At 41.9% G+C, this 14,158-nt stretch overlaps 1 protein-coding gene across 1 annotated transcript in view; it reads right to left on the bottom strand.

Annotated features, from left to right (window-relative positions):
• ATP13A3 (ATPase 13A3) overlaps window positions 1-13,670 on the bottom strand; it is a 59,021-nt gene extending 45,351 nt beyond the window's left edge. The window contains exons 1-2 of the mRNA XM_032697621.1: window positions 13,590-13,670; window positions 12,424-12,477 (exon numbers count right to left, since the gene is read on the bottom strand). Coding sequence (XP_032553512.1) covers window positions 12,424-12,461 — 38 coding nt within the window. The 5' untranslated portion in view covers window positions 12,462-12,477; window positions 13,590-13,670. The remainder of the gene's footprint in view (window positions 1-12,423; window positions 12,478-13,589) is intronic.
• Between the last annotated feature and the right edge of the window lie 488 nt (window positions 13,671-14,158).

The raw sequence follows: 14,158 nt of genomic DNA on the forward strand, positions 1-14,158 counted from the left end.
AAAGCTTTCAGTATTATTTGAACGTATCTGTATTTTTACAAGCATGTGGTTAACATTACAAACACAAGAGATACTCTCCTTGAGAGGCACCCTAACCCTGAGAAATGCACCTTACAAAAATGGAAGCTGATGCAGTTTACAATTCTCCAGTACCTTGCAGCTGAACCCTTAAATACAAAGTTATCCACATCATGGACAACAGATGCTTGGGTAAGACATACAAACTAAAAGAACTATGGAAGATTAAAAATCCTCCAACTGTATTTTGAAAGGAGTTAAGGTTATAATTTGTACTACAAACAAAGCTTAACACTTTAGTCAACTAACCAAGCTCTAACAATAAGAATGACATAATAGTTTAATGAATACATGGAAATTTTACAAGTACACGAGCTAAATTTTAACAAAGCCCTCCACTCAATACCTATTTTATCACTTCCCATCTTGGGCTTTCTGTTATAATACAAGCTTTTGTTTCTGTGTTTAGGCTTAAGGAAGACCATTGTATCCAACAATCACCAAACCAAAATTGTATTTACATTTGTAGAGTGTATTCTTTGTAAAGTATATTTTTTGCAGGCTGTAATAGCAATTGCAATGTTTATAGTAGAGTACATGCTACATTAAGGAAAGATAATTCTACATCTAACAATAAACACAATTCATCATGATAACAAAGTATTATAACCAATACTATACTCAAAACTTACCTTCTACCTGGTCTTCACACCACTATTCTCAGACCACATAGAAATGTGTTATTAATGTAGCAGCACATGCACAAATTGAAGATATGTTAGAAGAGAACTCAGGAGAGCTGTTGGTCATCTCAAGGACAATTACACAAGATTCTACCACCTAACCTTTTCAGTATCTCATTTATCTGACTTCAGGCAGTAGCTACTCACATTAATGAAAATTTTAAACTGATAAATCAAGCACCAAAAGCCAAAATTGCCCAAAGCTTGTTCCCACTCTCAAGCTCACAGAAATACAGTCTTTCCTTGTTTCCTTTTCAGGTTTCCAGATCTCCTACCTAGCTGCCATGAGGGAAAGAAGACCTGTCCCACAGTCAGGGAATACAACAAGGCATACATTTATTTTGGATGCTTGTTGTTTCTTTTTTCTCTTGGAAGAGTATTCCAGACATTTGGGTTAGAATTCACAGACTGACAACTGGGACAATGAAATGTTTTATTTATTCTTGGAAGAGAAAGTTAAGCTGTTTCAAATACCTTGGGCAAGGCATGGTGCCATTACACCCAGCATGAGTTTTCAATAGCTGAGCACTGAAGTCCTGTCCAAAAAAACATTCCTTTCTCACATGAGGCGTGAACTTTACTCGGTCCTTCTATCGGATTAAATAGCCAACACTATTATGGCCAGATAATGGAGATGGCAAACATGCCCCATGCCAGCACCAAGAGACCCACAACCATTCTAGGGGAGAACTGAGAGTCCAAAGACCCAGACCCAGCAACAATAGGTCCTTTCAAGGAAGCATTTCCCCTCAGGGGCTGTGCCAAGAGCCCAACCTTTCCTGTGTGGCTGCCGCCTTATTGTGCGATGTAGAGTATCTGCTTCCTGGGATATATTTGCTTTTGTAGAATGGATGCTCAATAAAAGGAGGCAATGACTTTTTTTCCTCTTCCTCTAAATTCTTGGAAAATATTTTTGAGGTTAACATAAGAACATTTGAATCAAATTTCTCTTCGCCTTCAGGCAGATCATCAAGCACAACCAGACTAATCACAAGAGATGAACTTTCCTCTAAAGTTTAGACATTTAACTTTTGTTTCCTCAGAGGCACATACAGTCATACTCATCATAAGCAAGCAATCGGCTTTAGCATCTTTCTTTCCCATCCTTAGTATGACTTAATACCTTTCACTGCTTTCAGCCAATCCTTCTCAGACAAAGCAGCAGTATTTCTCCAGTTTCCTGAAGTTACAACGTAAAACTTAAAGATTCTTAAGTTCAACTATGTAACTGCTAAATGCACACACAAGAGTATTTTCTAGAATAACAGAAACAGCACCAAATTGTACTCATTTCTAAAAATTTATTCTATAAGAAAATCTATCCACTGAATCTGGGGTTTCTAATGTTTACTGAAAACACCACTTTTTTAAATAGTCATAATAAATTTACGAAGAGTCTCAAGTATGTTGCACATTCACTTTACTTAGATCAGAAACACTTCTGGGAAAGAGTTGTTCCTGTGTGCAACCAACCCATCAATCAATAGAAATACTATGCATGACAGAAACTGATAAAACTCTAAATATCATGTAACACAAAAAATAAAAGTTACAAGGTTGTATAAAAGAATTTAATACAATTTAAGATGTCACGTATTACAATGTATTTGCCTTGATCTCAAACCTACAGTGACTGAAATAAGTAACAGAAAAATCTGCAGAGCAGTTCCATTCAGAGATCAGACTGCTGTAGAAGACAATTTCCTTATGCACAGGAATTTATACAACCTGACATCTTAGCTCCTGAACATAACAAATTTACTCTCACAACTACCATATGAGGTAACATGAGAAAACCGAGGAGGAAAAGTTCCACTCTTTCCTTCCATGAAGAGAAGGTTGACAAAGACAAGAAGAGAATAGACTTACAGGACTGTAACATTTAACTCAATGCCTCCGTGCCTGCAATGTAAACTTTGGCCCACATCCATCCAGCTACTACATCTCAGTCACTCAGAACAGCCCTACAAACCCAGAAGAGCTTGAGAGATTTAGTAAACTGTTATATTTTGGAGAAGAGCTTCTACAATCCATGAAATTAAATGATCTCCCTTCAGCCTACTACAATTCATTTCATCATTACCTTAAATAGCTCCACTTAAAAGCACTTTGCAGTGCTTTTGTGCCTCCTGGGAATGACCTCCACAGCATGAGCAGTGGGAGACATCTCCTGTATAACAGAAACAGACTCCAAAAATCTGATACAAGATCTCCCTTCAACTGCTGCAATCTTCTCAGCACTGATGACCGTCAGTAAAGGTCTCAAGTCTTGCTTCTCCTATAAGTAATAGCTTTTGCTTATCACTCAATTTATAGTTAACTTTCATCCCACAGGTTTACCTTAAAGGAGAAATAGTGTTCTAGACATGACATGTTAGGGGAGAATTTATGTCTGCATTTGAAATACCTTTTTTAGAATTTTTCTTTCTTTCCTAGCCAACAAAATTTTTTATAACAGTACTAAGAGGTGTAACTATATCCATCTTCTCTGCTGTAAGGAGCAAAGTTAGCTTCCTTAAAAGCAAGACAGAAATGTTTCAAGTACATTAAATGTATCAAGGAGCGCTTTTTCCTCAAGCATTGACCTCACTAACTGAAATATCACCACTGTCTAGCCAAATATTCAAAAGTAGTTTCTTCTCAGATACCTCTGGTCCAGATGTTTGACTCAGATTTCCCCCATTAGCATTGTTTTTTCATAAATGTTGGGTGAAAACAGAGGTCAGCTTCCTAAAGCACCATTAATGACTGCCACGATACTTCACATGCAATACATGCCTGAGTAGCTTTTATTCTATACCCTTTGTATCAAAGAACAGAAAGTCAGGCTGAAGGCTAATAGAGCAACAAAAAAACAGTCCAGAAAGGTCAGATCTAATGTGCACTTCCCCAGCATTGTGAAGAGCAGCAATCAAGGAGAGAGCATTGGTAGAGTCATGTAATGATGCTCCACAGTGCACACTCTCCAGTCCCAGAGACTTGTAGTTCAAGAGCTTCATGAGCCAAATACCCTAACATTTTATTTAATAGTAAATGGATTTTTGTTAGGTTTTTTAAAATCATTTTAGGGCACATTTTAAGCTTGGCAACATCCTGCAAAGAACACCTGAGTTCATGGAGAAGGATTTTGACCCTCAATCTAACAGTTTTAGCTGAAGCCTCCCACTTCTTGTATTTGAAGGGACAGTAAAGTCATGCCTCGTTTACTCCCTTCCTGACACCTCTGATTATTTTATAAAACTGTTTTATCCCACACCCTTCAATCCTCTCCATGCAGAAACAATTAACAGCTTCCCTTCCAGAGGTCATTCCATACTTCTGATCATCCTTGTCCGTATCTTTCAATGTCTCCTCAGTATCTGTCAACATCTCATCCCCAACAAGGATTTGCATGTGACAAATAATACGTTAATGCCACAAATAAATGAGAAAATAGCACACTACACAAGTAGCTAATTAAGATCAGTTAAAAACTATTAGTTAATCTGCTGGTTACATGAAGTGCTGATGATTAAAAAAAATCATCTATGGAATAGGAGCATTAAATACTATTATGTATATTTTAAAAAAATACACTTCATGTGGACATGATTTTGTGCTTGAGCAGGAGGGCTGGACAAGATTACCTTCAGAGTTGCCTCCCAACCTCAGACACCCTGTGAGTCTGAGATCCCACTTATCACACCCAGTACGTTTTCACTCAAGAACAAACAGTGGTGGCTCACCAGATGAGAGATGTAAAATGAATATTTTAATGACTTTTCATAAGTAAGCAGGGAATCAAACTGGCCATCACTTCAGTACTACATTCCTCCTCATCGAGTCCCATCAAACATAACAACGACCTCACGGAGTTTTTAAAAATGCATTCCTTTTTCAAGGTAAAACAAAAGAACTCGTAAAAAACTCAATCACTACCACAACTCATCGTATGAACGTGCACTTTGGTTTCTCCTTGGCCACAACATTCAGAAGAGGAAACTGCCAAGCAACTACTTAATCTGAATGTAAGAAAAACTATCAAAAAGGTTTTGAAAAAGTCTGAAGCTCCAAATATTACGTTACTTCTGTGGAACATTAAGAAATTAATCAGCCACAAGTTACTGAATTTTTACTATCTTTCAAGCTGATGTTATAGGTATCAATCCCATTTTCATAGCCATATATAGTAGATTCACTAGCACACTTTCAAAATTAAGAAATATTAACCTAGCTAAAATCAAAATTAGTATCCATGAACAAAGATGTTCTCTGACAGAGGGAAGCATAGATATAAAACACACACTTCAGGAATCTAGCAAAGATAAAATGGGAGGATAGAATGAAACACCAAACAGATGATTCACCACAAAATACTGTCCCACAAATTTAGCAAACTGAACTGCATAAGTACAGCTCAACATCCACAATACCAAAAATTACAGTCTTCAAGGAAAATGAGCTTTACAAAAGGTGAACTACTTCAATTTAGCAATAGGTCAACAAAAAGTATTTTCTCAGGGTGCACACCAAAATATTTTCAACCCAATCTTCTCTTGACAGTACCTTAATAAACCAGCACAACTGTCTGACTACAGGCTGTGTGAGTTCTTCTACCACATCCATCAATGTTCGTGCAAGTGTTACCTGACTTCAGGTGGACAAACAATTATGGCATTTAATATACTATTTCTTTCCAATCATTTATGCCATCAGAGGATAACAGCAAGCAGGAAAAAAAATTAGGTACTTTACATTTGTTCCACAAACAAGATACAGACTACGCGAATTCAAAATACTTCACACTGAAACTTGAGCCAAAGACTTCTATGACCTGTTTTACCAGTGGAGTTATGTGGACCAGTAATCTCCAGCAAAGAGACAGCTGCAATTTAACACACAGATAGTCACTACTGAATTGACCACAGGCTAAGAACTGGTGTTATAAACACTACCAGTATCCCAGAACCAGCTTGAGGCATAAAAGTCCTCCACAACACATGCTCAGGATGCAATTATGCCAACAGTCTCACTACTGACAAAACCTGTCTCTCTCTGGGGAAGGGATGTTGCTGGATAACGGAAAGGGTGGTAGAGGAAGAGTGCTATGAGGATACCAACATCTGCATGCTACAGAGCAAGGACTGTCAGGCTGACAAGACCATGAGTTATTTTTCCATTGTGCTCTCCCCCTACAAAAGCCATGCAATTCGTGTGGTGAAACATGTGTTCCTACATTGTTGCCTGTTCATTACTAAAGTTATTTCTGTTGGAGAAGAAATGGTCATAAAAAAATGCAAATTATACTGCAAACAAAAATTAAAATTTGTAGGTGAACTAATGAAAGTTAAGAAGTCAGGAGCCCAAGCAGACTTTCAACCAACAGAGATTGCATAACTGGTTTTCCACATTCTTCGGTTCACTCAGACACATAACATCTGCCTCTGCTCCAGACACATGCCCTTCATCGCAGGTTGATCTCACCCAAGCACTAGATAGCCATTGCAGCAGTAAAACCCCACAGAACAACAAACAGGCAGAAGCTGTTTCATCCATACACTCTTGGCATTTAAAGCCTGGCTGTCCAAACTGGACTTAACACCTTTACTCCTTTCCACAACACAAGTCTTCAATATTCAATATTCAGTATTAAGGCTCAGTAGGGTTGCCTCTAGCCATAAAGCATGGTTATGATGCAGGATCCTCTCTTGAAACACAACATTTTTGTGGTCCTCACTCAATGGACCAGCTGAAGATAGGGTTAATGCACTCTGCAGAACTGCACACTGGACAGCCCTTTTATGTTTCCCTTTGAATTACCAGTTGGTCTGAAAAGAACTTTTTGCTGGCTTGTCAGATCTGGAGTACTGCTACAGTGACAGAAGCACCACTTCCAGACAGCAGCACCCTCAGCCAAAGAGCACTCACGCCAATGGAACAACACTTTGAATTCACTGGGCTTTGGATCAAGCCTTCACAACCTAGTGACAATGGCAGATATGTTAAGAACCCTCTAAGATAAAAATAGTCCTCCTGTTTGAGAAACAGAGGTAAGAAAAATTAACCCTCTCCTCAGAGAAAAAATTCTCTAGCAATTCAACAGTAATAAGACTTTTCAGGAAATGAATCTGTACCCAAAAGTTATACAGTTCAATAAATACTATTACAGGGTAAAGGTAAAGTCAGGCAGGTAATGCAATGTAACTGCCCACACACTGTATGATCTCCACATTGGAGGCCAACCATTACCCACGTCACTGAACTTTCAGCTCCTGCTATCTGCTGCTGCATTAAATGTAGCCTCCAGAAGATAAGCTCTTGCTATTGCTGATGTTAAACACCACGACAGATCTAAAGGGTGGAGTTCATAAGGGTAACTGTACTTTTCTTCATTGATCTGGAGACATGGGATGACAGCAAAATGCACAGCATTAAGTGCTTTCACACACTCCAGTTTTCTTACAAATCAATTGCTGAAATAGAAGGAATAGCTGGATCCTTTGTTTTATCATGCAGACAACTGCAGACAATCAAAAGCAATTATAAGAGTGCATGAAAATAATAATATATAAAATAGCATGGCTATACTCACAGTTGCACCTTCCACTTTGCAATGGGTCCATCACTTAGGGTCCTGGTACTGGTGAATACACCAAAGCACGTGAACTTCAAAAAGATCTGCAAAGCCAAAGCTGGACCTCTGTAACTGTGCATTATAGAATTATCACCTGAGTGTAAAGCAGTAATCTGAAGCTACTAAGACTACTAAAATGAATGGAAATTCATCAGTGCTCTGCTATGCTTAACTCACACACACACTGCTACCACGCAGTAACTCCACCATGGAGATGCAGAACATCCTGACAGCACAAGAAAACTTGCTCCGTTGGCAAGAGGCAGCATCCAAGAGAAGACAGTAACACCCAGAACACCACGTTTCCAAACCAATACAAGCACCAGGGTTCTAACCATTTGAACCTCTACAAGGTCTAAACTCAAACGGTACGACCAAGAGATGGACAAAAGGAATCACGCGTATTTCTCCCGCCTTGCCTCAAACTTGACACCAACTAAAACTAGAATCTTATATAATGAGATGAAAGGGACATCAACAGTCAGTTTAGTCTATTCTCAATACAAACCTGTTCTTCATAGCCACCAGTAAAAGAGTTCTTAAAGCACTATTTTTACTCTGAGAAATGTTAAAAGCTTAATCGATGTTTTCCGTGATGGAACTTAATCCCACTTCAACCTGCCCATCACGGTCACTGAAAATAGCATTTCCTTCCTACAAATCTTTTAAATACTTGAAATCTCTTGCATTCCCCTTAAACTCCTCATCTCTTGCCAAAATAACTTGGATTTTCTTCCACATTTATGAAGTTGTTTCCTCGAACTGTGATCACTTCATTTCTCTACTCTGAACTCTTTCCAAGTGGTCCAAATTCTTCTTGAATTTTGGCACCCAAAACAGATGCTGTCTGCACACTGACTGTATACCAACAGCAAATAAAGCCAACGGATTTAAACTTTACATCTCTCAGACAATACTCCTGTTTAAACATCCCAGGAAGATATTTGCCTTTTCTGCAAACAGCATGACACTGACTCATGTTCAACTTGTGATCCAGTACACCCCCAGGTCCTTTTTCTAGTAGCTAACCAGTTATTCCTCACCCTGCAATTCCACAGCTGGCAATTCCCGCCTAAGTGCAGTACTCTGCATTTGTCCCTATTGAATGCCATGCTATTTTTGAGGTTATTTTGAACTCTCATCATGTCCTCCAACACATAGGCCCTGAGAATTTAATAAGTACATTTAATCAGCCAGCTGACTGATGTTTTCATTAAAGGCAACTGTACCCAGGACAGAACTCTTCAACATAACCTCTCATTTTAACACCAAATTGTTAATTACAGTTCTCCAGATAGGTTCATCTACCCCCAGATCATGCATCCATTTACTTATGAGACCACTAAAATGAGGCAAATCTTATTAAATAAATAAATCAATCAATCAGGAGACAGAACCTCCACTGCCTCTGCCATAGCCACAGAGCCTTTTGCTTTTCAGTAAAAAGACACTAAGACTTTGGACACAATTACTTTTCCCACAGATCAGTTCATGCCACTGTATCTTCCAAGCACCTGAAAATAGAATGTTTACTTATTAATCTCAACTCATGGAAAAAACTGAGACAAAGGGAAACTGCCAGATTTCAACTCCTCTTCCTCATCTCTCTTCCATTGTAACTGTTTGAAGACTCATCCTTTGCCAGTCTTCTACTACTTCTGAGTATTTCTAAACAATATTTTTGAGCTGTTTTGAGAATTGTACAGTGCAGCTTATCAGGGCCAGCAGACAAACATCTAGGGGAAGTACACTGTAGTGTAAAATACTACCTTATCACAAGTATTAATAAGATTAAGCACCTGCATGACAACTATGTGAAAGAAGACAAGCAAAACAGGCACTAAGAACTTCAAATGTTCTGCACCTTCTGTAGCTACATACCCTCCCAAGTGAGACATTTCCCTATCTTCTTCCTACTGTTAACATACTCTTAAAGGCTTTTATGCCTCTTGCTAGTTACCATTCCATTTGCACTTTGGCCTTTGCAATATCTGCCTCTACTAGACTGTTATACATGTTCTTCATAATGTGACCTACTTTCACACCCTACATATATTTCAATCTTGCATCCAAAGTCAGTAAAAGCTCATAAAATAAGCTGGTACTTTCTCTGCTTCTCAAAATCCTTTCCATTACACTGTTATCTCCTACCCTTTAAAAGAATCAAGAGCTTTGATTTCACAGGCCTTGCCATTTATCACCTTTCATTTTAACATCTTCTAGCTAGAATAAAATTTAAAGGAGTTGCCATTTTTGTTGCTATATGTACCCTCTAAACTGAAAATATCACCATCACATAACTTTGCTAAGGTTAAAAAATAGGGTTGGGTATTTTGATTTTGAAGGATGGTCTTTTAGTCTCAAATACCACATAAAAAGCTCAACCCAACTAAAAAAAGTAATGGACTTGCTACCAGTTCCAGTACCTGGTCCTCTTCCGGAGAGCTGCTCTAAGATGAACGATGCAATGCCACAATTCCAATAAACCAGAATCACACCAAAAAAAAAAGGGTTAAATTCTTTCAAACGAAAAACACAATGAAAATACAGAATGAATGCAATATGCAGCTAATTCTGGCAAGACTGATAGGATTATGAATGCCATTGACACTGCACCACTTCAGATCACGTTGCTAGATTCCACGGCCAGAAGGACCCCTTCCCAATCCCAACCCACACACAGAGCTCCACAAAGATGGTGCTGAAGTTGTACATTTTAGAAAAGGAGCAGCAAGATACAGCACTTCAGCTTCTTGTGTAGACACATCCATAACTCCTGAACAGAAACTGCGAATCACCCATCCTTTTTTATTTAAGCCTGCCTTTCAGCAACCACAGATTAAAGTTTACAGTCTTATTTCAATCAGGAATAAGGTGTCAGGCTTGGAGCTATGATACAACTACAGTTTACTACAAAATGAACTTTTGTTCTCTGCTACACAGATTATTTAACAAAGGAAGCAGCTTTTTTATGAATGAAAACTATTTTTAGCTCATTGTGCAACAGTGAAAGGGAAACATTTTAGCTTTACAGTTATTTAAAACATTTCTTTTCAGTGCTTAATTTTGAAATTAGGATTTTTGGACTAGGATTTGTTTTGTATGAAAACTCTCACATGCTAAACATAATGAGACCCAAGCACTAGTCAGAATGTTGGGTTTTTTCACCACTGAAAGTACACAAAGCCTACTCATCTGCACAACAGCATGACTCCAGACCCAAAGCAGGTTTGACCACACTAGGTGCCATGCTGTGGAGACCAGTAATCGTTGCCCAAAAAAAGCATGCACTTAAATAAAAGCTCTGCTCTCCAATGCAATTCTTGCAGACATTCGAAATGTGAGTTTAAACACGCTGCACAAGCATTTTCATATTACATTGATATTGTTTTGGCACTGAGAAAATTAAATCTAAGGAAACCCTTTTTTTCTAATTTCCAAAACTCAAAGTATTTGAATAATTAACTAAAGGATTTTGTTTCACAAGGTAAGAAAGGAATGAAATCTCTTCTCTCCATGCCAGCTGCCATCAGGTTCATACCACACAGACATTAAACAAGGAAAGTGTTACAACCGTTCTGCCTGGCCTGCACAGCACTAAACTCAGACATTTATCACACCAGAAGTAATAATTTCTGCAACAGACCTTGGACAAGTTAAGTCAAAGTAATCCCTTGTTGCAGATTTCTGTTGTTTACAGAAATAAAGCAAACGGTATCTGAAACTTCCCAGAAAAAGGAACAAGGGTGCAATGGTCAAAATGCTTGAGGAAAACCTGACCTTTCCATGTCAGATTTCCTCTATGACCTGGGCAACCCACTTGGATTTGGCTTTAACAATAAAAAGGTATTTTACTTGCACAGAACAAATGGAATTTGTTTCCTTATGACTGAAAATCTGTGTCTTGTTGACTGTTTTATACTCCACACAGAAGACAGTGAGGATACTACCTCCTCAAGGAAAACGAGAAAAATTAATCTGAGGGTTCCACATCAATACAGTTTTTTGGTTAATTTGTTTTTTAAAATAATTTATTAGGACCACAGCAAAATAGCTTGTCTGATGCACCATGCCTGTCACATGGGACACCAGCAGAACAGGACTGAATCACAAAGTTTCTCAATCACTCAGCCATCGTGATGCAATTTCCCTTCCTGCTCAGCAGCCCCCACACTCCCTTGCCAGGCACTGCAAGCTGCCTGACCGGGCAGCTAGGACGTTTCATCCCTCTCCGTGTTAGGGATGAATTAGTGCCTGCCCAAGTCATGAAGTCCTCCCTAGAGCAGAAACAAATGAAATACAGGAACAGGCACTTGATTCTAGAAGACAACCAACAAAAAAATTAAGGGCTGAGAGCATAATGAGCTCAAAGTCTAGAAAGCACTGTTGGAGGCACCACTGCTCCTGGGAGGTATTCAGGAAGGTGGAAGCTGCTGTCCAGCACCTCTGCTGGAGAGAAGAGTCTGCAGAACTGCTCAGATCCCTTTCACTGTTTTTGCCTCCCTGTGTCATGGATAGTCAGCTTTGGTCAAAAACAAAGTTAAAAAGATCTCTCCTACTCATTTTCTGAAGCACTTTACAAGTTGATAATCTTGGAGCACATCAGTTTTTCCCTGCTGATCTAGGTGCTCACACTGCAACCCTCCATGCTGAGTTCAAAGTTCACGCAGTATATTTTCTTTAAACTTTGTAAAAACGTATTTGTAATCAGGCAACAAGCAAAAGCAGCTTACAAGAGTAGCAGTATGTAGCCCTCACTGTCATGCCACATACCAAAAGAAACATCCCTTCAGTGTATGTGCAGTAAAGACCTATTGCTGTCACCCATTACACTGTCACACGGACATTAAGTTTATGAGGGCCTGACTTATACCACAGAGTAAATTTAACAATGCTAAAAAAAAAAGCTGTTTCTTCACAGGTTCAAGAAAATCAATATTCTACAGGACGTAACAGTGTTGTACAAAAGTCAGTTTTTACTTTAAGAAAAGGTAAAAGTAGCAATTATTTCAGACACGATGGAACTGATGGCAGAAAAACATCCCTAACCTGTCTGAAGAGCCAGTGTGTGGACAAATCTCATACATACAACGTCTGAGTCACCTACAATAAAAAAAATAACAGTCAGGGTAATGAATAGGCTAAATGAAACGTAACCTTGATTGCCCTTGCTAAGAAAATACCGTACAGTCCTAATGAGTGCATACTGGAAAAAAAACACATTAACCAACTCTAAAGCTGGAATAAAACTCTCAGAAACGTCAAACAAAGAGGAAGCAGCCAGCCAGCACGGCCAGACAACCCTCAGCACTCATGTTAGAACAGTTTGGAGTTCACCATCTCCCACTGCTGGAGGCTGTGTTATCTCAGCTTCTTGAAGGGCTCCAAAACTGTCTTCCAACCACAGCACCTGCAGGGACACACTGATCCCAGCAGGCAAGCCAGAGCACTGGTGGCAGCAGCAAGCTTTTAGAGCCAATACTGCAGATACTCATCAAGTTCTTCTTCACCTTAAGTACCAATTCCATTTCAGTTCTCAGTGTTTAATTCACCCACTAGCTGTTTACCCCTGAACAAGCATAAACAGGCCTCCTCTTTGGGATGACGCAGTGGCTGTCAGAGGTGCTTGCAGTGCGAGATCCCCGTCTCCAGAGCTCAGCTGATAGAAAAGCACCCGGTAACCTCTGTCAGCAGCAGCAGAACGCATTGACTCATGTGCCGAAAAAAGGACGAGACACACTGAGTCCTCATCCTGTGCTGGGAAAGTTTTTCTGCGGTGCAGGAGCACCGACATTCCGCACCGGCCCCGGCACTGCAGCACACGCTGACGTGTGCCCGGCCAGCGGAACGCGCTCGGCGCCCGGGACCGCGGGCCCCGCCGGGAGCTGGGCTGAGGGCAGGGAGGGAGCGCCACGGGAGCGCTGCCCGAGGGCTGGAGACTCCCCGGAGGGAGCCCCAAAGCCCGGGACGGCCCCGGGGCAGCGCGGGGCAGCGGGGCCGGCGCGCACGTGTCCGGGACTCGCCGGGCGCCCGCGCTCCCGCCCCGGCCCCGCGCCCCCTCCGATCCCCGGGCGGCGGGGCTACCCCGGCCGCGGGACCCGCGACCCGGCAGCGGCCCCGTCGCGACCCGGCGGGGGCCGCGGGCACCGCTGGAGGCCCCGCGGACCCTCCCTCACCTGACGGGCCGTGCCCGCGGCCCCGCGGCCCCCACTCACCGGCGGCCTCAGCGCAGCCCCATCGCCGGCGGGGCGGGCGCGGGACCGGCGCGGGACCGGCGCTCCCCCCCCACCCCGCCCGCCGCGCGCGCGGTGCCGCTGCCTCGCGGGGCGCGCGCGGATCCGCCGCCAACCGGCTGCACGCGCCGGCCGCGCTGGGCGGGGCCGGGCGGGGCGGGGCGGGGCGCGCGCGGAAGTGACGGCGGAGCGGCACGCGCCAGCCCCGCCCCGCGCCGGAAGAGCGGGTGTCGCGCGGGGAGGGGGCGGGGCCTGAGCGGGGAGGGGGCGGAGCTTGGGAGGAGGCGGGGGGGCGATGGGGGGACATGGGGGTGACATGGGGGTGACAGGGATATGGGGGACAGGGGTATAGGGACAGGAATATGGGGACTTGGCTGTGGGGGGACAGGGCTATGGGGAACATGGATATGAGGATATGGATATCGGGACTTGGGTATGGGGAACATGGATATTGGGGGACATAACTGTGGGAGGTCTTGGCTATGAGGAACGTGGCCATGGAGGGACAGGGTTATGGGGGGACAGCTGTGGGGAGCTCTGTGGGGCAGGAC

Source organism: Chiroxiphia lanceolata, chromosome 10 (assembly GCF_009829145.1).
Source record: "Chiroxiphia lanceolata isolate bChiLan1 chromosome 10, bChiLan1.pri, whole genome shotgun sequence".
Lineage (NCBI taxonomy): Eukaryota > Metazoa > Chordata > Aves > Passeriformes > Pipridae > Chiroxiphia > Chiroxiphia lanceolata.